Source organism: Mirounga leonina, unplaced genomic scaffold (assembly GCF_011800145.1).
Source record: "Mirounga leonina isolate KUSES-001 unplaced genomic scaffold, KU_Mleo_1.0 Mir_353, whole genome shotgun sequence".
Classification (NCBI taxonomy): domain Eukaryota; kingdom Metazoa; phylum Chordata; class Mammalia; order Carnivora; family Phocidae; genus Mirounga; species Mirounga leonina.
Genome location: NW_023270699.1, coordinates 256,633 through 281,069, shown reverse-complemented (window position 1 = coordinate 281,069; position 24,437 = coordinate 256,633). Strand labels below are relative to the sequence as shown.

Genomic DNA, 24,437 nt, shown 5'->3' with positions numbered 1-24,437 from the left:
GCGCGCGTGCACACGAGAAAAAGAGAGAGAACGCAGCGGTAGGGGGAGGAGCAGAGGGAGAGGGAGAATCAGACTCTGTGCTGAACATGGAGCCCAACGTGGGGCTGATCCTACGACCCAAGATCACCCCCCAGGACGAAAGCAAAAGTGAGTCGCTTAACTGACTGAGCCACCCAGATGCCCCTGGAAATTTTTAATTTTAATGAAGTCCAACTTACCGTTTTTTTGTTTGTTTTTCTTTTTAGTGGATAATGCTTTTGTTCTTGTATCTAAAAAATCTTTGCCTCACCTAAGGTCACAAAGATTGTCACCTCTGTTTTCTTCTAGTTGTTTTATAGTTTTATATTTTAGCTTTAGGTCTATGATCCATATTTTAGTTGAGTTTAGTATTAGTTCAGGGTATGAATCAAAGCTCATTTTTTTTGCATACAGATATCCACTTGCCCCCATCATTTGCTGAGAACACACTGCCTTTGCCCCTCTCTCTAGGAACACCCGCACAGGTAGACGCGATGCTATTTCTGGACTCTGTCCTGGCCTGTTGATGTATTCGTCTATCTTTACGGCAAAACCATGTTTCAGTGATTATAGCTCAGTAATAATTGTTGAAATCAGTAGTGCTCTTCCTCCAAGTTTTGTTGCTTTGTTCGTTATTGTTGTTCCCTTGTCTGTAATGTGACTTTTCTCCTCTGGCACTTCTAAGATTTTTCTCTTCATCGCTGGTTTTGAGTGATTTGGTTATGATGTAATGTTCTCATTGTGGCAGCCGTACTTTCAGTTTCAAAGGGGAAAGAACATTTTATTGATATCATAGAAATAGAAAGAAGAAAAGAGAAATCTGCGCATAGATGAGGGAAATAGTAAGCAGTAAAGGAGGATAGGACAGAATTACATTACATCAGATCGGGTGCTTGCAACACCCAACCTTATCAGCTGGGGAAGCCCCGTAGAGACACCCAGGGTGGAGTCCCCACTGAGAGGCCTGGGCAGAGCGTCCTCCCTGCAGCTGAGACTTCCCACTGACCATCCCCATAAGGGCCGTATTTATAGGGCCAATGACAGGGTCTGAGGTTAAACATTGGTTCACCTACATGCAGTTTGGAGTGAGCTGCATTTCCATGTTGTCATGTCTTTACATCTTCCAGGAGCCTGGGCTCCTGGATGTGTCTGCCTCCCGTCCCAGATTCCATTCCGGGGGGCCAGCCCAGCCTGGAGCAGCAGGGGATGCGAGGAGATGTGAGGCTAGATTTACAGCTCTTGGGGTCCAGACCAGAAGGGCCGGTTCTGACCTGGAGGCCAGCTAATGTCCACTAACCAGGCTCCCAAGGTCACTCATGGAGCACGAGTCTCACAAACAACATGCTCTAGCCAGTCTGCCTACGTGCAGGTTGGGCTGGCCCGTGATGTGGGACAAATCACAGAAACCTACATGTGCCTTGGTGTGTGTAGTTTTATGTTTCTTGGGGTTTGCTGAGCTTCTTGGATTTGTTGGCTTAGACCCCTGTTGTGCTGGTATCATGTCGATTTTTAGTCTTCTGTTGTTTTACCTGTATTTGTGATTGTGTTGGTTTCTAAGGCTGCAATAGGGTTTAAAGTATGTGCTCACAGTTACCGCTGTGTTGTTGCAGGGCTCCTGGATTTGTCTCTCTCCCTCAAACACCTTCTTATGTCTGGGAGTATTTTTATTAGACCCTTACATTTAAATGATAATTTGGCTGAATTTGAAATTCTAGGTTCAACACATTTTTCTTCAGTACTACGTTGCCTTCTTGCCCCCAGTAGTTTCTGTTGAGTAATGTGAGTCTATTCCTTGATCCTTCCAAGGTGATTCAGTCTTTCTCTCTGGAAGCTTATAGAATTGTCTTGTTGTCTTTGATGTTTGTAAATTTTATTTTAATACATCTGTGTGCAGATTTTTCATCTTTCCTGACTAGCACCCTATGGGCCATTTCACTGTAAGGGTTTTAAATGCTTTAAAAACATTTTGTTGGAGAAAAATTTAAACAGGTACAAAAGTGGACTTCCTCGTGTTATTACACGTGTTTATTACTCATTGTCCAGATGCACAGCCCCAGTCATGCTCAGTCTTGATCCGTTTATCCACACCCCACCTACGCCCTCCCTTCCCACATGATTTTGAAGCAAATCTCAGAGATGACGTTATTTCATTTAGATGTCATAATATTCTTGGTGTCTGTTTCTGAAAAGGATCGTGTCCTTGTAGCTCTAAAAGATAAAAACCATTATCGCAAAATAAGTAAAAATAATTCCTTAATATCAAATATCCAAATGTTCGTATGGTTTTTAATTTTTTATTTTTATTTCAAAAAAAATTTTAAGTAAGCTCTATGCCCAACGTAGGCTCAAACTCATACCCCAAGATCAAGAGTCCCATGCTCCACCGACTGAGCCACCCACGCGCCCCTGGGCCAGCACTTCTAGGCATTTTTAGCAGAGGGGGTACTGCATAATAGTTAAAGACAAAATATCACATGTGTTCATGCTGACACTTTCCATTTAGATCAGGAATAGAGGCTGACCTCACTTCCTTTCTGTGTTTGTATCTTCTTCCTCATGAGTGTCTTGGTTCCCAGGGATGGTAGCATCGCTGTGTGATGCAGAAAAGAGTTTGTATTTCTTTTCTTTCTTTCTTTTTTTCTTAAGTAGTGAAGCCCAACACAGGGCTTGAACTCAGGACCCTGAGATCGAGACCTGAGCTGAGGACACTTAACTGACTGAGCACCCCCAGGCGCCCCCAGAGTTTATATTTCCTGTGCATCCTTAGTAGATATCTCCAGAGGAACAGGTCAAAGGGTCTAACTATGTACTTGAAAGTCATTTGGAATAGTTTAGGCCAACAACTAGAGACATGCTTACGTTCATTTATTTCATTTTATTTTTAATTTGGGGGATTTCTTTTTTATATAGTTTTGATTTATAACTGAAAATATTTACATGGGTCCAAATCTACAAACGAAGGAACAGTTAAAGAAATCTAGGGCCAGGGCGCCTGGGTGGCTCAGTTGGTTAAGCGACTGCCTTCGGCTCAGGTCATGATCCTGGAGTCCCTGGATCGAGTCCCGCATCGGGATCCCTGCTCGGTGGGGAGTCTGCTTCTTCCTCTCCCACTCCCCCTGCTTGTGTTCCCTCTCTCGCTGTGTCTTTCTCTGTCAAATAAATAAATAAAATCTTTAAAAAGGAAAAGAAAAAGAAAAAGAAAAAGAAATCTAGGGCCAATGTCATAGGCCATGCTTATTTTTTTTTAATTTTTAAATTTTTAAAATTTAAAATTAATTAATTAGCATACAGTGTATTATTAGTTTCAGGGGTGGGATTTAATGATTCATCAGTTGCATACAACACCCAGTGCTCATTCCATCACGTGCCTTCCTTTATGATAGGCCATGCTGATGTCTCTTTCACATTCAATGAAAACAAATAAGATTATAAAACTTAATTTTGTTACTTCCTAAGCAATCTTGTAGAAAGTGTCTTTTCTGCTCTTGTTTTTATGTAGATGTTCACACGGAGGCGGTGCAAGCAGCTTTGGCCAAATACAAGGAGAGGAAGATGCCCATGCCTTCGAAAAGACGTTCTGTTCTCGTACATTCCTCGGTGGAAACCTACACGCCTCCAGGTATGGACGGACCGTTGGCTTCTGTGGGGTTCCACAGCCCTGACCTCATAGCCTTCCTTGACCCCTCTGACCTGTAGTAAAGATTTGGAAAAATTAGAGATTAGAAATGTTTGTATATGTGCCATATTCCTTCCTGAAAATCTGTGGTATACACAGTGTGACTCTTAGCCGTGGGTGCTTGCTTTCTACAGGACTTTTGGGTAGATTTTAATTCTTTTACTAAGATGCTATTTATGCTTTTTAGTCAAGAGAGGAACCTAAAATCAGTGTTACTGGAATACTAAAGTTCTCTGATTTAAGAATTTTAAAATTACTCTCATCTTATTAATGACTATTTACTATATTGTTACCAGGCCTTACACAGGAGAGCATGGGCTATTGGGAGGATTTTAAAGATTTATTATTGTTTTGTTGTCATTACCTTTAGAAATGAGAACTGTTGCATGGAGCTTTTCTTTAGCGAAGGTGTTGTAAGCTCTGTCTGCAGGACACCCAGTGTTGGTGATGTGTGGCGCTCTGCTCTGCTTGTCTTGTTTTTGAGGTCATGAAACATGGCAACATGAGTTTTTGGTTTGGTGATGTAGTGAAACCCAAACACACCAGATTTACAAGACAATTTGGTGGTTTTGGTAACAATTCCTTTCTAAAGAAAAATAAGTTTATATTGTTGAAAAAAATATTCTAGAAATAGCTGTCAAATTATTGTTTCTACTAAATATAACTATAGATACTACCCACTTTTTAAAAAAACTTTTTAATAATAATAAAATGCACAGTCACGGTGACTTGCTAGAACCTTAATGAGCGGTTAACCCTATTGACTGAAGCAGTTGTCTTGGGGAAGGACTTGTTCTCAGAGCTCACCGCCAGCTCCCCTAGGCGGACACAGGTGGACGGGGGCGGCCTGGGTGGGCTGGGGGTGCCTCCCCTGACGGCTGCACTACCTCAGGGGGCCGGCTGAGCCTTGTGTGCCAGTTGTGTGGGGCGTTCGCTCAGATGGGCACTCAACACCTGGGGACCCCACCAAGGAGTGTGCTGAAGCCATTTAGGGCTGGGGTTGCCCTCACTCCCAGCGTGTGGTGCTCCCAGACCGTCCCCTGGGGGAAGCTGGGCTTGTGAAACCCCTTCCCCACTTTCCCAGGTGAGGCTCCTTGGATCTTACAGCTGGGCAAACGCAGGCCCTTCGAGACTGAGGGCAGCCTTTGAGATGACCCCTGGGCCAGGCTGGGGCAGCGCAGGTGCACAAAGCTTGCCGTGTGCGGGCCTGGGAGACACAGGTGCCAGTGTGGGAACTCCGCCCTCCTCCCTACTCATCCCTACATTATGCCTGTCGTCATTTTAACCACAGACACATCATCTGCCTCAGAAGATGAGGGCTCTTTACGGCGACCCGGGCGACTCACCTCCACTCCGCTCCAGAGCCATTCCAACATCGAGCCCTGGCTCGACCGGGTCATTCAGGGCTCGTCCACCTCATCCTCTGCATCCTCCACCTCATCTCACCCGGGAGGGAGACCCGCCGCCGCTCCCACTGCCGCCGCCACCACGCTCACAGGCCCCGCGGCCCACGCCCACCTAGGTCAGTAACGAGCGGCCACGGCCCCTCCAGGACGGGGTGCCTCTGCGCCCATCAAGGCCCACCTTCTCTTTTTCATCTGGAAAGGTCATTTTGGGAACAAAAGTAGTTCTTGATGCTTCTGTGGTTTGGCAATTGCAGACCGTGTGGTTTGTTGGCCTCCCCGTGGGCCCCAGAAGTGGTGGTGTTTCTGGAATCCTATCTCCTCCTGCTCTGGAGGGGTGGGCTAGTAGAGGTGGCAAGTGTAGGGTGGACGGTCCCCAGACGTGGCCTCGGTTGCTCCTGATGGCCACCCTGAGCCTGCTGCCTCTGCGTTGTCTCCGCCTTCGCTCTTTGCCTCGTGAGCACCCTGTGGAGCCAGCAGCGGGGCAGGGGGCCGGGGCTGCAGTCGTGGTCTGGCCTTCCTAACGCCACATCCCAAGTGAAGCAACCCCTCACCCTGAACCGAGGTGTCCGGCAAAGCTAAATCATAAAGATGTGGAGGTCTTTTCTAATTCATCCATTTCTTTAAATTACATTAATCTTGGAAAGGAAGAATTGCAAACCTTTCCTGAGTTGAAATCTTATTTGCTGGACCGTAGCATAGTTTGCCTCATGTGAGCTCGTGCGCGGAGCTCGCGTCCATTCTGCACTCGCCCCGTAACGACGCGTGTCTCTCGGGGGTGCTGTCGGCACTTCTGCAGACTTCTCTTAACCCCCGCGGTTTTCTGGATGTGCAGGGAAGGACAGAAAGCAGGCTGTTTGTCCCTTGCCTGAGATCACACAGCTGGCCCAGGGCTGGCACAGTTTTCTTTGCTGTGAGTTCTGCTAAAACTGTCGTGGGGCACCACGCCCGTCACAGGCCGTGTCTCCGGGGGCTCCCCGGAGCCTTACCACCCCCAGGCAGATGCGGGCTCGGGGGCCGAGCTGCTTTCCTGTGAAATCTTGGTCATTTGGCTGCCCTGGGAGCCCCCCCACCCCCTACTGGATGAGGCTCGGCATCCTCTGTGGACACATCATGGATGCTCTTCTCTGTTTACCTGTTGAGTCAATACGGGAAGCCTGCACGTTTCTGCCAAGCTTGTCTTCCTCCGTGACGTGGGCTCACTGCTCCAGCGCACGGAGTGGCTGCCGAGGGCACTGGGGAGCCGGCGGGGCTGGGGGTTGGGGGCAGAGCCCTTGGGGAAGCAGCCCCCGCAGGCTCTTCTGGCAGCGGCCCTGGGTGTCCTGCCGATGGGCTGGCTGTGGTCACTCCCCAGCTGTCCTCAAGGAGGGCTTCCGGGGAGAGCTGGAAACACGGCCTTCACACTGATGCATTTTTTCCTCTGTCACAGTGATTTCACGTATCGGAAATAGCTATCTCCAATGGGAGGAAAACGGTGTTTCTGAATGTTCTGTTACCTTATTTCTGCTTCCTGATACTCTGTTCTGGGCGAGATGGTGTAGAAAGTAGAACCGCATCAGCATTGCTGAGCTGTTGCGAACCCTGCTTCCCGGTGGGTTAGAGATGAAAGCGTATGTAGCATGAGCGGCTGGCCGCAGCCCAGAACACGGAGCCCCACAGCCCTGGACTGTCCTGTGGCCGTGGGGTCTTTTCACAAAGCCCGTGGCTGTGGTGGGGGGGTGTTCTCCGCGAGGGGGGCTGTGGAGGCTGACAAGGGAGACTCCTTACTGCGCGCACGGAGGACCCCCGACTCTGGTGGGTGTGGCCGCACCCTCTTCTCCCCCATCCCACTCGCTTAGCCTCTCCCACACACTGTGTGATCAGTTCTTGTGAATTCTAGTCATCTTCACTGTGGATCGTAGCCTTCTTCTGCTAAATGTTCTCTGGATATAGTTGACTTGAGTTCCTGAATCTGAAAATACTTACCTTCCTGCTCCTTATTATAAAAATCATCCTTTTAGTTTTTAGCACTGGGGAATTCTTCAGTTTGGACTAAGGAAAGAAATATAGAAAGAAGAAGGATATATTAGGAAAAAAAAAAAATTGAGGTACAATATATTAGGTAAAGGTAATTTAAAAAAATATTTTCAATTTTGGATTAAAGAAATTAAATTAAATCCATAAAACATTGGGATACAGATGTAAATACCTATATTTAAAAGTAGTATTTTCAGTTATAGCAGTTCATTTTTATTTTGAGTATTGTTTATTTTTATGTAGTGATTTTAAAACTACTTTATAGTTAAGATTACCATTTATGCCTTTCATGAATATTGTTAAAATCACTTACTCTTTTTGCTAGACTTAGAAGGTTGGGGAAATTTCTTTCTAAACTAAAAGAACTTCATGATAGGCATACTTTAAAATGCTAATTTCATCAACATCACACTTTCTCACGGGTTGTGAAAACGCTGTCGTTAAGTTAGATTTTTCCAAATGGTGTTTTCTGATATGTAAATAGAGTTTGGGTTTTGCTTCCATATAATTTCATCTTTCTACATATTTTTAAAAAATTTTGGTTTGCATTTTGCCTAGGTGATGAACTAATATGTAAACGGTCAGAACTTAAAAATCAGAAGCAGCAGAGTGGCCCCTGTGGGGGCGGGAACACGCATCAGAGGACCAAAGGGATGGCAGGTCTGTCCCGCCGGCCCTCATACAGACGCCGCAGTCACGCTCACACTCAGGCTCATGCTCACGCTCACGCCTCAGCAGCTTCCAGTCAGCCGGCACTCCAAACGGAGACATGTGCCGTATGGTACAGATTAAACCCCAAAATGAGCATTCGGACAATGGAAGGAGTGACTTCAAACATTTTCTGCATCTCACGTCGTTTGTCTTTAACTGTGACATTAATATCTTTTAGTACTTGACTGAGGTCCCCCAATAGTGAGATGTGTTGATCTGGAAGCAGGGATCATTTTTATCTTCGTAGGCTTATTCTTTGAAGGCTGAAAAGGTCTTGTGTCTTTGTGACATTCAACATAGTTTTCAGGGGAGTGGGGGGTAGTTTATAGAAGCCTGGCTATTTTTTTCATAATACAACGAAAATATTCCAATGACAACTGATTTAAAATGTGTCTCTGATTCATTAAGATTTCTTACTATTTTGTTTTGAGAGAGAGTGAGTGAGAACACAGAGGGAGAGGGAGAAACAGGCTCCCCGCTGAGCAGGGAGACCAATGAGGGGCTTGATCCCAGGACCCTGAGATCATGACTTGAGCTGACTGAGCCGCCCAGGCGCCCCCTTCACTGAGATGTCTGTCTAAAGTTCATTCATGACTGCCAACGCGTTATCGTCGGAGGTCCTGGCCGAGGTCCCTATGAGAACCATGTGCATACAGGTGTCCGCAGGCTGTGTCTGGGAGTTCAGAGTTCACAGGGTCCTGATGTGTCTTGGTCAACCAGAAAAACAGAATGAATCAGATATCACATTCCTTGCTTAGAGCTCAGTTCCTGAGGCTCTCCTTGAATGGGATTTAAAGAGCAACCTCATCCTCTGCATCAACAGCCACTTTCATTTGGGGTTTGTTTTTCCAAAGCAGATGTGCACTCCGCCCCTCCGGATGTCACCACGGGCCTTGGGGAGCTTTCGCACCGTGAGCGTCCGCAGCTGGCTTCTGTGCGAGGTGTCGCTCGGGGCTACAGCGGGAGTGTCCTAGAAACGGCTGGTGGTGAGCATGCCTCTCTTTGTCCTTTTGAAATAGCAGAGCACAGCCTTTCTCTTCAGGTATGGAACATGGCTTTGGTGCATTTGCTTTAGCAAACCTGAGCCAGCCATTAGCTGTAATTCTTCAGTGTGCGTGAACGGAGGCCAGTGTGTGCGGGGGACGTTACAGAGAGTGTCGTGGGGAGAAGCAGGCAGCAAAATCTCTGGAGTGGGTCAGATGGGGAACAAGGAGAGCAGGGAGGAGAAAGCCTCCACATCTGAATTGGATGCCAAAGGAGTTTAGATCTACAAAACAGTAGGAAAATGAGAAGCCGTGGGCAGTCTCTGTTGCAGACTCTGTGTGGCCTCAGTGTGAGAGCACCCTGCCTGGGACGCACTGGTCCCCACGCCCTCTGTGCCCACAGCCTGAGAAATGGGCATGGCGGCAAGCCTGGTTTCTGACCTGCAGGCCGGAAAGGCCGGTGTGATCCCCACAGTGTCCTCATTTGCGCTATTTCCTTTGGAAACAGTTTCCGGTGTCTTTTATCAAAATCACGTGAAGGTTTCTGTCCAGTGTACCAGATTAGAACTGCAAAAAAATCCAGAGGATCTTAGATCGAAGGTTTTAATGTGTATTTTGATATTCCTAAGCAGTAAATCCAATTTTGTCAAGGTCTTTTAGCTCCTTGTCCAGATGCAACAGGAAAATACTGAGTCAACATGAAGCAGGCTTTCCATTGGTTAGATAGATTTTTTTAATTTGATTATATTTAAAAAATAAGAGCTTAGTTGAGGTATAACTGACTTGTAATCAACTGCACATATTTAAAGTATACAATCTTACAAGTTTTAAGACGTGTGTATACCTGTGAAAACCATCCCTATGATCAAGATAGTGAACACATCCATCTTCCCCCTCTGCCCCTCCCCTCACATCCCCCCCCCAAATAAATAAGTAAATAAATAAATAAATAAAATCTTGGGGCGCCTGGGTGGCCCAGTCGGATGGGCATCCGACTCTTGATTTCGGCTCGGGTCATGATCTCAGGGTGGTGAGATCAAGTCCTATATGGGGCTTGCGCTCAGCACAGAGCCTGTTTGGGATTCTCTCTCCGTCTGCCCCTCCCCATGTCTTGCTCACAGGTTCACTCTCTCTCTCTCTCTGTCTCTCTCCCCCTCAAATAAATAAATAAATAAATAAATAAATAAATAAATAAATAAATCCTTTTTCAAAAAAAGATAGTGAACACATCCACCGTTCCTAAAAGTTTCCTTGTGCCCCTTTGTAAACCCGCCCTTCTGCCCTTTTGGGCTACCCCCAGGCTTCAGGCAACTCCTGATTTACTTCCTGACAATATAAAGTAGTTTGCATTTTCTGGAATTTTATATGGATAGAATCATGCAGTATTTCCTCGTAGATTGTCTGGCTTCTGCTGCTCTACATAAGTACTTTGAGATTCACTCATGTTCTTGGATGTATCGATAGTTTGTTCCTTTTACTGATAAGTAGAATTTCATTTTATGGATGCGCTGCGCTTGTTTGCTTGCTGAGGGGTATTTGGGTTGCCTCCGGGTTTTGGCTATTGCAAATAAAGCTGCTGTGAATATTCTTATACAAGTTTTTGTGTAAAAGTATACTTTCACTTCTTTTGGGTCAATAGCTGGGAATAGAATGTCTGGATCATATAATAGGTTTATGCTTAACTTTCTAAGAAATTGCCAAACTGATTTCCAAAGTGGTTGTACCATTTCACAGTCCCACGGCTGGTGATGAGAGCCCTTGTTCGCCCACATCCTTGCCTGGAGTTGGTATTGTCCATCTGTTCATGTCACCCATCCTACTGGGTGTGTGGAGGTCTCTCATTGTGGTGTGAATTAGCATCTCCCTAAAGACTCAGGAAGTGGAGCATCTTTTTATGTGCTTATTTGCCATCTGTATGTCTTTTTAGAAGTCTGTTCAGATCTTGCTTTTATTTTTTATTTTTTATTTATTTTTATTTATTTATTATTATTTTTAAAAGATTTTATTTATTCATTCATGAGAGACAGAGAGAGAGAGGGGCAGAGGGAGAAGCAGGTTCCCGAGGAGCAGGGAGTCTGATGCGAGACTCGATCCCAGGACCCTGAGATCATGACCTGAGCCGAAGGCAGACGCTAAACCATCTGAGCCACCCAGGCGCCCTGGATCTTGCTTATTTTTTTAATGTGATGTTTTCTTATAAGTTTTGAGAGTTCTTTATATATTCTGGATTCAAGTTTTTTATGAGGTATATAATTTGGATTTTCTCCCAGTCTGTGGCTTGTCTTTTTTTCATTCTCTTAACAGTGACTTTCAAAGAGCAGAAGTTACTAATTTTGATGAAGTCCAGTTTACTCATGTTTTCTTTTATGGATCCTACTTTTGTGTCTTATCTAAGATATATTTTCCTAACCCAAAGTCATAAAGGTTTTCTATGTTTTCTCCTAGAATTTTATAGTTTTAGGTTTTACATGTAGGTATAAGATGCATTTTGAGTTAATTTTAGTGTAAGTACAATATATGGATCAGAGTTTGCTTTTTCGCATGTGGATGTCCAGTTGTTCCAACATCATTTGTTATAAGCCATTCTTTCCCCACCAAATTTCTTTGGCATCTTTAACAAAAATTGGTAGATCATATATGAGAAGGATCTGTTCCTGGCTGTCTATGCCATCCCATGGCTGTTTGTCCATTCTTACACCAATCCCATGCTGTCATGGTTACTGTGGTTTTATAACAAATCTTGAAATCGTGCAGTTTCTCTTCAAACTCTGCTTGTCTTTTTTTTTTTTTAAGATTTTATTTATTAATTTGAGATAGAAAGAGCAAGAGAGCAAGCACGAGCTGGGGGGTCGGGCAGAGGGAGACGGAGAAGCAGGCTCCCCGCTGAGCAGGGAACCCCATGTGGGACTTGATCCCAGGACCCTGGGATCATGACCTGAGCTGAAGGCAGACGCCTCACCGACTCAGCCCCCCAGGCCCCGCACACTCTGCTTTTCATTTTACAGTTTGCTTTGGCAAATTTGGAATATCAGCTCCTTTGCATTTTAACATGTATTTTTAAGTCAGTTTGTTTGTTTCTACCAAAATTCCTGCTGGGTTTTGATTGATATTTCATTAACTCTGTAGATCAGTTTGGAGAGAATTGGCATCTTAACAATATTATATATTTCAGTTGATAAATACAGTATATCTTTCCATTTATTTGGCTCTTATAAAATTTTTTTCAGCATTGTTTTGTAGAATTCAGTATGCAGGGGCGCCTGGGTGGCTCAGTTGGTTAAGCGTCTGCCTTCGGCTCAGGTCATGATCCCAGGGTCCTGGGATCAAGCCCCGCATCGGGCTCCCTGCTCCGCGGGAAGCCTGCTTCTCCCTCTCCCACTCCCCCTACTTGTGTTCCCTCTCTCGCTGTGTCTCTCTCTGTCAAATAAATAAATAAAATCTTTAAAAAAAAAAAAAAGAATTCAGTACGCAGGTATTGCACCTATTTTGTTAAAATTATCCCAAAATAGGTTATATTTTTGATGTTATTGTAAATAGTATTTTAAATTTTTTCCAGTTGCTTATTCCTGGTCTACAGAAATGCAGTTGGTTTTTGTATGTTGGCCTTTTATTAGTACCAGTAACTTTTTTGGTAGATTCCTTAAGATTCTGTATGTTTGGCCATATTGTCTATGAGTCTGGTTTTACTTTTCTTTCCAAACTGTCTTTAGAAGCATTTGTGTTTCTGGCTTTATTGCAGTGTAGGACTCCCACTAGTGTCATTGAGAAATGTTGAAAGAGGTTATGACTTGCCTTGTTTCCAACTGTAGGGGGAAACCATCCACTTTTTCATGTTTGAATTGTGATGTTAGCTGTGTGTTTTTCAAAGGTGCTCTTCATTAGGAAGTTCTCTTATTTTCCTAATTTCCTGAAAATTTTTGTCATGGTTTTTGTTAAATGATTTTTTTTTTTTAAGAGAGAGAGGGGGAGAGGGAGAGAGAAAGTGCAAGGGGTGGGGATGGACAGAGGGATGGGGAGAGAGAATCTCAAGCAGACTCCACACCCACCGCAGAGCCCAACAGGGGGTTCAATCTCACGACCCTGAGATCATGACCTGAGTCGAAATTAAGAGTCAGATGCTTAACTGACTGAGCCACTCAGGCCCCCCTGTTTAGTGTTTTTTTTGATCTGATAAAGTCACATATGGTTTTTCTTTTGTAGTTTGTTAATGTAGTAAATTTCATTAATTAATTTTTGAATGTTAAACCAAAGTTATATTCTCAGGATAAACCCCACTTGGTGATCATGCATAATTATCATGCATAATTTTTTTCTGTATTATGGATTTGATTTGCTAATACATTTTGTTAAGGATTTTGGGTCTATGTTCAAGATACATAGTAGTCTGTAGTTGTTTTTTTTTTTTTTCCTTGTAATATCTTTGTCTGGTCTTGGTATCAGGATAATGCTCATCTCAAAATGAACTGAGAAATATTCCCTCCTCTTCTACTTTCTTATAAGAGAAAACTGATTTTTCTATTCTTGAGTCAATTTTATGTATTTGAAAGAATTTGTTCATTTCATCTGTTCTCTCCAATTTAGGCATAAGTTTATGATATTCCTTTATTTTCCTCTGATGTATATAAATCAGTGGTGGTGTCCCCTCTTATATTTCTGGTATTAGTAATTAGTGTCCTCTCTCTTTATATCTTGATCATTCTAGCTAGAAAGTTAATTGAATTTTATTTATCTTTCGAAGAACTGGTTTTGGTTTAATTGGTTTTTTTCTATTATATTTACTTCAAATCTTATATTTATTCCTATCTTTTTTCTACTTATTTTGGGTTTACTTTGCTTTTCCTTTTCTAATTTCTTGAGGTGGAATCTTAGATCATTGAATTTAGACCTTTCTTGTTTCCTAATGAAAGTATTTAGGGGTGCGTGGGTGGCTCAGTTGGTTAAGCATATGACTTGATTTCAGCTCAGGTCATGATCTGAGGGTCGTGGGATTGAGCTCTGCGTCGGGTTCCATGCTGGATGTGGAGCCTGCTTAAGAGTCTCTCTCTCTCTCTCTCTCTCCCCCCCACCTCTCCCTCTCCAAAAAAAAAAAAGGCATTTAAAGCTATAAATATATTCTAAGAGCTGTTTTAGTATCCCACATATTTTGATACATACAAGCAGGGAGAGTGGGAGAAGGAGAAGCAGGCTTCCCGCAGAGCAGAGAGCCCGATGCGGGGCTCGATCCCAGGACCCTGGGATCATGACCTGAGCCGAAGGCAGACGCTTAACCACTGAGCCACCCAGGCGCCCCCATTCTTTTCCTTTTTAATATTCAATTCTAGATATTTTCTAATTTCCCTCATGCTTTCCATTTTGACCCATGATTTATTTAGAAGTATGTTGTTTAATTTCAATGGATTTCCAATTATTTTGGGTCTATTTGTCTTACTATATTATATAATTCAACTCCGTCTAAATATATGAAAACTTTTTAATGACCCAGCACATGGTCTGTTTTGGGTATATAATGCTGTTGGGTAGTTTTTCTGTAAATGAAAGTTACATCCAGTTGATTGATACTTTAGTTTGAGTCTTCTCTCTCCTTACTGATTTTCTGTGTACCTTTTCTATAACTTGCTGAGAGGGATATTGAATTTCCAACTCTTTAATTGTGGATTTTTCTGTTTGTTTAGATCTGTCAGTTTTTGTTTTGTGTATTTTGAAGTTCTGTTATTAGGTGCATACATATTTAAAAATTGTTCTGTCTTGATGAATTGGCCACTGTATAATTGTAAAATTATCCTTTGTGATATTTCTTATTCTGAAATCTTCTTTGTCTGGTATTATTATGGCTGGCTTCAGCTATTTGATGAGTATTAGTTACATGGCAAATCTTTTTATCCTTTTACTTTTACCCTACCTAGGTCTTTAAAATTAAAATGTGTTTCTTATAATTAGCATTTTATTCATTCTTGCATTTTTCTTTAAGCACATAATCATTTACTTCATTGGAGTGTTTGGATCACTTATAGTCAGTTTTGTTTGTTTGTCTGTTTGTTTTTTAAGTATGCTTCACGCCCAATATGGAGCCCATTGTGGGCCTGAATTCATGAGGCTGAGATCAAGACCTGAGGTGAGATCAAGAGTCAGACGCTTAACCGACAGAGCCACCCAGGTGCCCCTATAGCCCATTTTAAAGATTTTATTTTTATTTATTTATTTATTTATTTAGTTAGTTAGTTAGTTAGTTATTTGAGAGAGAGAGAGCAGGGGTGGGGTGGGCAGAGGGGCAGAGGTAGAAAGAGAATCTCAAGCAGACTCCATTCTGAGCATCCAACCAGATGGTGGGGGTCATTCCCACAACCCCGAGATCATGACCCGAGCTGAAACCAAGACTTGGATGCTCAACTGAGCCACCCGGGCACTCCCCGTATAGTCCATTTCAATTAGTGATTTGGTTGGGTTTAAATCTAGGATCCTGCTCTCTTTTCTCTGTTTGACTCATCTGTTAATTTTACTCCTTTTCCTGCTTTCTTTTGGTTTATATTCTATTCTATATCTACCTTTTTTTTTTTTAGTGGTTACTGTAGAATTTACAGTATTCATCACAGTATGCCTCCACATGATATTATATATATTACCTCAATGTGGCAAAGATGGTTTTTTTAAATAAATGTTATTGGGACCATTGGAAAGCTTGTTGGGAAATGTTAAACTCAGATCCTTCTCCCATACCACTGAAAAGGCAAAACTCCAAAAGAATCAGACGTTCTAAATATAAGAAACGAAGAATAAAATGAAAAAAAATTGGTGAATTCTCTTTAACCTGATTATAAGTAAAGCCTTTCTGAATTTAACTAAAAATCTACATGCAATAAAAGTAAAGATACATGAATTTGACTACATGAAACTAAAAAAATTCTTTACATGGCAAAATACCCCATAAAGAGAGTCATAAGAATTGACAAATTAGGAGAAACTATTCACAGCATGTGTGATAGTTAAAGCTCTGATGTTTCTAAAATAAAAAGCTTTTAAAAAAAGATTTTATTCATTTATTTGAGAGAGAGAGAGAGCAAGCATGAGTGGGGGAGGGGAGAGGCTGAGGGAGAAGCAAACTCCCTGCTGAGCAGGGAACCTGATGTGGGGCTCCATCCCAGGACCCTGGGATCATGACCTGAGCCGGAGGCAGATGCTTAACTGACTGAGCCCCACAGGTGCCTCAAACAGACTTTTAAAAATAGGAAAAGACCCAAAATCATATGGATTGATGGTCAGCCAATTATAGTGTATGGGCTGGCATCCTGCTTTTGTAAATAACGTTTTACTGGGACATGGCCATGCCCATCCTTCCAATGTCGTCTTTGCTGCTTTCGCCCCAGAATTGCAGAGTAGGGTAGTTGCAACCAAGACGGTGCTCTCTGCCCAGAATGTTTCCTATCCAGCCCTTTAAGAGCTGGGGCAGGGTTAGCATAAAATGACTCTGAAACATGACAGAATGAACAGCAGTGCTTAGAAAAAATGATGGGGGCAGGTCACCAATCAATTTGCCCAGGATCCCACTTGCTAAATGTGGGATAATTTGTGCATCAAAATAGTTAAGAACCATAATGCCTTTTTTAAAAAGATTTATTTATTTATTTGGGAGAGAGGGAGTGAGAGTGACAGATAGTGGGGGGAGGGGCAGAGGGAGAGAATCCCAAGCAGACTCCCCGCTGAGCATGGGGCCCAACCTGGGGCTTGATCTCACGACCCTGAGATCACAACCTGAGCAGAAATCAAGTCAAACGCTTAACCAACTGCACCGCCCAGGTGCCCCAGATTCATAATGCTTTATAACAATGGAGCAGTCACTGAGTCATTCCTGATGAATGATAGACAGACACATAGATAACAGAATGCTGAGTGTCAGCAGGTAAATTTAAATGGGGTGCTAATGTTGGAGAATAATTTTGCAACCATTGCAGTAAAAACTGCTTCTGACAAGAATGATCCAATGGCTGTGAAAAGCAGGAAGAAGGTTCTGTGAGGATTGGGATATTTGTGTGGTCTTGAAGTGCCTCCTCACACATTGCATATTAGGTGCAGAAGAAAACATCGTGACAACGTAGTGTAGAGGCTGGGCAGCATTTTGGGTGAGGAAGGTCTGTCTCCGTGAGGGTAGGTGGCCATCCCATATATCTGGACATGATATTTGGGTAGTATTTCAACCTGGAGCGCAGCATGAATTGAATCATGAGAAAACCTCCAGCAAACTCAAAATGAGGTATGTTCTACTTCATAAAAGAAAAGAACTGTATTCTTTCAAAAGTCATCCTCATAAAGGATGAAGAAATGTTTCAGATCAAAGGAGCCTAGACAGGTGATGACCCAGTACGGTGCTTGGCTCGGGAGCGTGACTGGCTCCAGGAGGACGGGGCTGCTGCGGGAGGACATCGGCGCCGGCTGCTTGGACGGCGGGCTGTGTCTCGGGCTCGGGGCCCTGCTCGGCTGTGCTCCACAGCAGGGCTGCCCACGGAGCCTGTGGCTTTCTTCCCGCTGCGCTCACTTTAGAGCAGCCTCACCCTGCCGGCCGCTGGGGCTTCTGGGCGTGTGCGCATGTCCCTGCTTGTTTTCACCCAGCAGATGGGCAGCTGCCTTTCTGCTGACTCTGCATCTCCCAAAACATTGTTTCTGGGTAATTACTGCGGACACCGAAGAGCTTTTAGTGTGTGTGGCTGAAATCTCTTGATACTTACTATGTTAGAAGTTAAAACTAAAGATTTAAAAAATATTTATTAATCCATTTAAAAATAGCAATAAGAAACTCATCACATCTTCACGTAAGTAGCACATATTTATGACAGAATTTCTAAAACAAAGATTTGGCCGGAAGAATGGGCTTGGTTTCCACACTGCCTGTCTCCCTCGCCGCTGGCATGGTGGAGGCACCTGGCCCCCGTGCCTCGTCCCTGCTCAGTCTGTTGTGGCTCACGCATCGTGGGGCCTCTGGAAGACTCGCCGTGCCCTGTGAGGAGGGAGGGGGGGCAGTGACACCGCCACGTGGCCCCATGAGCCCCCTGAAAGGGTCTCTGGACCACTTTGAAGATCGCGAGCTTAAAAAAAGTTCTAGTTTGGGGCGCCTGGGTGGCTCAGTCGTTAAGCGTCTGCCTTCGGCTCAGGTCATGGTCCCGGGGTCCTGGGATCGAGCCCCGCATCGGGCTCCCTGCTCCGCGGGAAGCCTGCTTCTCCCTCTCCCGCTCCCCCTGCTTGTGTTCCCTCTCTCGCTGTGTCTCTCTCTGTCAAATAAATAAATAAAATCTTTAAAAAAAAAAAAAGTGCTAGTTCCCGGAAGGCCTTCAGTGAATATTTGTTGAATGAGTTAATGAATTCCAAAAGGGCTGCATGACGGGGCCAATGGTTGGTTGGATTTATGAGTTCCAACGTGTGTGCGTTGTTGGTCGCTGAACCCTGTCTCCGCGTCCTGTCTCCAGAGGGTTGGCAAGCTCTGGCCTCAGCGCTCCTCTTTCCGTGGCAGGTGTCCCTGTGAACAGCAGAGTGTCCTCCAAAATCCAGCAACTTCTCAACACCCTGAAGAGGCCGAAGCGCCCTCCGCTGAAGGAGTTCTTTGTGGATGATTTTGAGGAGCTGTTGGAAGGTGAGGGATCTCGGGCGGGCTCCTGTGTCAGTGTGAACAGGGAATGTGTGTTGTGTGTAGTCACTCTGTGACGTTACAACACAACCAAGTGACCCCCCGTCTGTTTCCAGCCCTGGGGTCACCGAGTGTCACGTCACGTGAACAGGGAGAAAACGCGTCGCTCCTGGTTAAGGGACTTAACATTTCTCTGTGCCTCTAATCCAGCGCTTAGTACTTGATAAGAATACTCCTAAGGTTTCATTTTATTTACATTATTTAAATTTTTTTAAAAGTAGGCTCCATGCCCAACGTGGGGCTTGAACTCCTGACCCTGAGATTGAGTCACACGCTCCACCAACTGAGCCAGCCAGGCACCCCCCTTATTTGAATTTTTATTTAAACTTTAAATCTGAAATACTTGTCTTCCCATGGTTTTAAAGTATATTTTTAGTATGGTTTTGGCCCTTTTTCAGAAATTTAGTCTCTCATTTATGAGTGAGATATACACTTAGGAAAAAAGAATATAGATCTATTTTTAAAAGAAAATTACCAAGAAGTAGAAAGAAGTATAAATCTGTAGGAAAGAAATAAAGTCTAGTACAAGGTATGAGCGTGTAATTGTGTTCGAGCCACAGGGGCGCGTGGCCGGCTCACCCCCCCTGCCCCTCGTGCCTCTCCTGCATGGTGTTGCTGCCCCACTGACCACTGCCAGGCATCTCCTCCCCACTGAGGGCTAACACAACCCTTAGGTCATTGTTTCCCCTTTATAATCAGGTGACGCCTTTCAAATTCAGAGTTCAGTGGTAGAAATGGTCTTCGGGCAGTCTTTCTTACACTTGGGCCAATGCCAGTTACACAGCCGTTGGAAATGTAATCGATTTTACTTTATCTTTTTCTTTCAACATGGTGATGGTTGTTTTGAGTGCCCAAACTGAGATGGTGATTCTGCTCACTTTCATCCTTGATAAGTGGGACTAGTGCCTTTCCCTCAGGTGTCATCATCTGCTGTCACCCCACACACTGCCATCGTTCTGGGGATTGGCCCATGGGGTCCAGTACAGTATCCTGCAGTTTCCATGACGAGTCTCCATCTGTCCTTTGGGTCCGTTGGTCTGGGACTATTATAATAATAAGGAAATCTAAACAAGTTATTGTAACCTTCTTACAGTTGGTATTTTTTTTTTTAAAGAATTTATTTGAGAGAGAGCGAGAGCTGTGAGAGAGAGAGAGATCAGGAGCAGGGGGAGGGGCGGAGGGAGAAGCAGGTTTCCCGCGGAGCAGAGAGCCCAACTCGGGGGCTCGATCCCAGGACCCTGGGATCATGACCTGAGCCGAAGGCAGACGCTTAACCACTGAGCCACCCAGGCGCCCCTCTTATAGTTGGTATTTTTTAAGAGAAAGCTTAAAAACAGAATGTATGCATGGTCCTATGAAATGCTGATTTTTAAATTTCAATTTTGCTTACAGTGCAGCAACCAGATCCAAATCAGCCAAAGCCTGAGGGAAGCCAGATGGTGGTGCTGAGAGGGGAACCTCTGGCTGTGGGGGTCCCCTGGCCCCCGTCCCTGCTGGCCGCCCTGCAGCGGTGGGGTACGACGCAGCCCAAAGCCCCCTGTCTGACCGCCTTGGACACGGCTGGGAAGGCCGTCTACACCCTCACCTATGGCAAGTGTTGAAAGCAGCTGGGCTCTGGTTTAGCTATAAAATGTTACATGTCATACAGCTCAGACATACAGCTTCACGAACATGCTAGAACAATTCCCAAGAAACCAACACAACTGTCAGAACAACAGAACATTGCCTCACTCCAGGTGCCCCTCCTGGACCACTGCCCCTTCCTCCCAGCAGAGGGGACTCCTCACTGACTGATGGCGACCAGCCACTGCTCTGGTGTCGAGGTTCCCATCCAAATACGCACCTCTGAGCAATGGAATTTGGTTTTGTCTCATTTTGAACTTTGTATAAATGAAATCATACAGTATGTACTTTTTGTGTTTGGCATCTCTTGGTTCCGTATTCTATTTTTATGTAACACAAATCATAAGCGTCTGGCTCGATGCATTTTCACGGAGTGAATGTACTCCTCTAACTAGCACTCAGCTCCCTAGGCCCCTTGTGTCCCTTCCAGCACGTACATCCTCACAATGATGGTTGAACTGTCCTGATGCTTGTGAACACTTCTGGCTCTCCCTGTCCAAGTTTTACGTAAATGGAATTAAGTGAAAGGTGTTGTGTGTGCATTCTTTTGTGCAGCATTGTTTAGGAGACTCAGCCGTGATGTTGTGTGAGGCTCATTGATGGATATGTTTATTGTATGAGTATGCCAAAAATTACTTGCGTGCTCTACAGTAATGGACCTTTCCACTGGGGCTCTTGTGTATGGTGCTGTTATGAACATCCTTAGGTGAGTGTGTCTGTGCTGGGCATAAATGTGCATGTACAAGCAGCCATGTTCGGCTTTAGGACAGACACACTGTTACACTGTGTGCAGACTTGTCGTTGTTCCACACCCTTGTCAACACTTGATCTTGTCTGTTTCATTTTAGCCTTTCCTGTAGGTGTTTTATGGTGTCATTTATGGTGGTAATTTATTTGCGTTTCTCTGATGCCTAATAATACTTTTGCATGTTTATTGGCTGTTTGAATATCCTCTTTTATGTACTATCCAGATCTTTGGCTCATTTTTCCATTTGGTTGCTCATGTTTTCTTCTTTGTATGTTTTAGATACATGTCTTTTGTCAGATTTGTTTTGCAAAAGTCTTCTTCCACACTGTGGACTGTCTTTTAACACTTTGTGCGGCTTTAGATAAATAAGAAGTCTTAATCTAATTAGTCTAATTTATCTATTTTTTTCCCTTTATTTTAGCGGCTTTTTGTCCTGTTTGCCAAACCTAAGGTCACAAAGATATTCTCCTACTTTTTCTTCTAAAAACTTGCTTTACTCTTCATATTTAGGTGTCATGATTCATCTTCAGTTTAGTTTGTATGGTGTGACATTGGAATCATTTTCTTTCCTAGTGAGTGTCTAATCGACCTAGTACCATCTACTGAAAAGGCAATCCTTCCCCCAGGCATATCAGGTGAAAAGATACGTCTGGGTCTGCGGCTGCCCTCGTGCTCTTCTGTCTGTCTGTCATGCTCTTTTGTCTGTCCGTGCTCCCTGAACGCCTACAGCTTTATGAGCCCTGGTGCCTGGTATAGATGCCCTTCAGCTCTGTGATTGTTCCTTACGGTTTTCTTGACTATTCTTGGCTCTTTGCATTTCTAAGCCATCTTTTGAATCAATTTGTTAATTTCCAGAAAGATTCCTGCTGGGATAGTGATTGGCACTGCATTGATTCTGTAGTTAAATGTGAAGAGAATTGATACCATTACAGTTATGGAATCTTCCAATTCAAGACTGTGGAATATTTTCCCCTTACTTCAAGGCCCCCTTTAATTTCTCTCATTAATGTTTTATACTTTTGAGTACAGAACTCTTGAGCATCTTTCATTAGATTTATTCCTATTGAAATGGAATGATTAAAAACTTTTTTCTGCTCATTTGTTGCTTGTATATAGAAGTGCAATTGATTTTTTAAATGGTAATTTTTTAAAAAAAGATTTTATTTATTTGAAAGAGAGAGAGAGAGCACAAGCAGGGGGAGGGGCAGGCAGAGGGAGAAGCAGACTCCCTGCTGAGTAGGGAGCCCAATGTGGGGCTTGAACCCAGAACCCTGGGATCATGACCTGAGCTGAAGGCAGACGCTTCACCGACTGAGCCTCCCAGGTACCCCTAAATGGTGATTTTGTATCCAATAATCTCATTAAATTAACTTACTAATTCTTTTTCTGTTTGTTAATTAGTAGTTTGTCCATATATCTTTTGGATATCCTATGTTCAAAGTCATGTCATCTATAAACAAAGACAGTGTTATTTTGGCTTTCCCAATACCTGTGCCTTTTATTTTTTTCTTGCCTCACTGAAGAGCTAGAACCCCAGTACAATGTTGGGTAGTGGGCATATGCTTGCTTCCTTCTCCAGCTCCAGTGGAAAGCTTTGGGTCATGAAGTATGATTGCTATTTTGTGGTAGAAATTCTCTGTCAGATTATGGAAGCTCCCTTCTATTCCTAGTTTACCAGAAGTTTTTTTTTTTTTTTTTTTCTAACCATGGATGGCATTGAATTTTATAAAACACTTTTTCTGCTCTGTCAAGATGATCGTATCTTTCTCTCTCCTCCCCACTTAATTTGATGAATTACATTGATTAATTTTCAAATGTTAAGCAGCCTTGGCATTCCTAGAATAAATCCCACTTCGCCATGATAATCTTTTTAACAAATGTCTGAATTTGATTTAGCCAATATGTTGTTTAGGATCTTTGCATCTGTATTCATGAGAGCTCAATCTGTAATTCCTCAGAAAGGTGCTCACTGCCCGCCTTGAGGAGTGTGGTCTGCTCACAGCCCCCACCTGTTGAATTGAGGTCTCTCTCTCTCTCGTCCTTCTGGGACTTTGATTACACTTATACCTTTTTTGAATCCCATATAGCTTTAATGTTCTTTTTTCTATTTTGTTTTCTTTTCTATGTATTTGGTTGACCCTTGAACAATACAGGGGTTAGGGGTGCTGACCCCTGCACAGTTGAAAACCCAAGTATAAGTTTTGACTACCCCCATAACTTAACTACTACTAGTCTGCTGTTGACCAGAAGGCTTACTGATAACATAAACAGTTGATAACACTTATTTTATATGTTGTTTTTATTATATATTGTATTCATACAATAAAGTAAGCTAGAGAAAAGAAAATGTTATTAAGAAAATCTTAAGGAAGAGAAAATACATTTATAGTATTTATCAAAAAAAATCCACTAAGTGGACCTGTGTTATTCGAGGGTCATCTATACCTCAGTTTGGAGATTTTTAAATTTTCCTTTATTCAAATTCTCTAATCCTGTCTTCTGTGAAATTTTTATTCTATTATGAAATTCCTGATGAGTTCTTAATTTTGATATTGCCTTTTTAGTTTAGAATTTTCACTTCTGTATTCTAATTCCTCTTCTAATTTTCTAGGAAAATTCTTTATCATTCCATGCATTGTCTTCATCCTTTCCTTTATTTCCCAGAATCCATACACCCCTTACCACGATGGAAAGTTTCTGTCAGCCAGCTCCAGGTCAGGTCACCTCTGGGCCTGTTGCTGTTGTCTGTACTTTCTCTTGGTTTTAGTTTGGGGAATTTATCTTTGGGATGCCTGGTACCTTTTTGATTAAATGTTGGACATTGTGTGTAAAAAATTATGGAGGTTCCAGATGATGTCCCCTCCATGAGAGACGTCCCTCCTTCACTCCACATGGCAGGTAGCATGGTGGCTGGTCTCTGCCGTGCAGTTGGGGCTGGCTCAGCCCCCCTCTGAGCGCCTGTCTGTCCTTCTCCAGGGTTCCCCAGCCATGGCTTTTGTCTCTTGTGCTACGTAAGGACTCCACTTTGCTTCTCAGAGGTTTTCCACGTGGGTTTTCAGCCCCTGTTGCTCACAGCCCCAGGACTCCGTAGATTTCCTAGGGGGAGGCTGGTTGTGCTGTCGTGGCTCCCAGCCTCTGCCAGAAGCCTGCTGTTACCTTCATGCCTCAGTGGCAGTGCTCCAGGGGCACGAATCCATGAGACACTCTGTCTCCTGTGGGTGCCAGGGCCCGCATAACTCCCAGCTGTGCACGGGCAGCTCGCCTTCCTGAGGGTTGTCCCTCTCGAGCCTTAACTCCTCTAGTTGTCTTGCTGGATGATTTCTGCATTTTATCCAGTTGTTGGATAAAATTGTTCTAGGTGGGAGCCCTGGTCTGCCAGCAGCGCTGTCTCCTGTTTGGAAGCAGAGTCTTTTACCATTATGCTTTTATGAGTCATATTATTGTGTGTAGTTGTAGCTTATTCCTTTCTGTCTAAGAGTGAAGAGATCAGAATTTACGTATTGGCTATAATGTTGATACCCAGTTTTGGCTCTCACAAACAATGCTGCTAAGAACGTTCTGGGGTGGGGGCGCCTGGGTTGCTCAGTCG

General features: G+C 43.8%; 1 protein-coding gene across 8 annotated transcripts in view; it reads left to right on the top strand.

Annotated features, from left to right (window-relative positions):
* Positions 1–24,437, top strand: part of DIP2A (disco interacting protein 2 homolog A) — an 81,504-nt gene that overhangs the window by 7,294 nt on the left and 49,773 nt on the right. For 6 of the 8 annotated variants that reach the window (XR_004683718.1, XM_035029985.1, XM_035029982.1 and 3 more), the window contains 5 exons: positions 3,518–3,637; positions 4,986–5,216; positions 8,682–8,810; positions 18,304–18,423; positions 19,870–20,067. Coding sequence is in view for 7 of the 8 variants with exons in the window: in XM_035029985.1 (XP_034885876.1) it covers positions 3,518–3,637; positions 4,986–5,216; positions 8,682–8,810; positions 18,304–18,423; positions 19,870–20,067 (798 nt within the window). In the remaining variant the exon portion in view is untranslated. Of the gene's footprint in view, positions 1–3,517; positions 3,638–4,985; positions 5,217–8,681; positions 8,811–14,852; positions 14,920–18,303; positions 18,424–19,869; positions 20,068–24,437 lie in introns of those variants that run through there. The other 2 variants (XM_035029986.1, XM_035029987.1) reach the window with 2 other exon arrangements.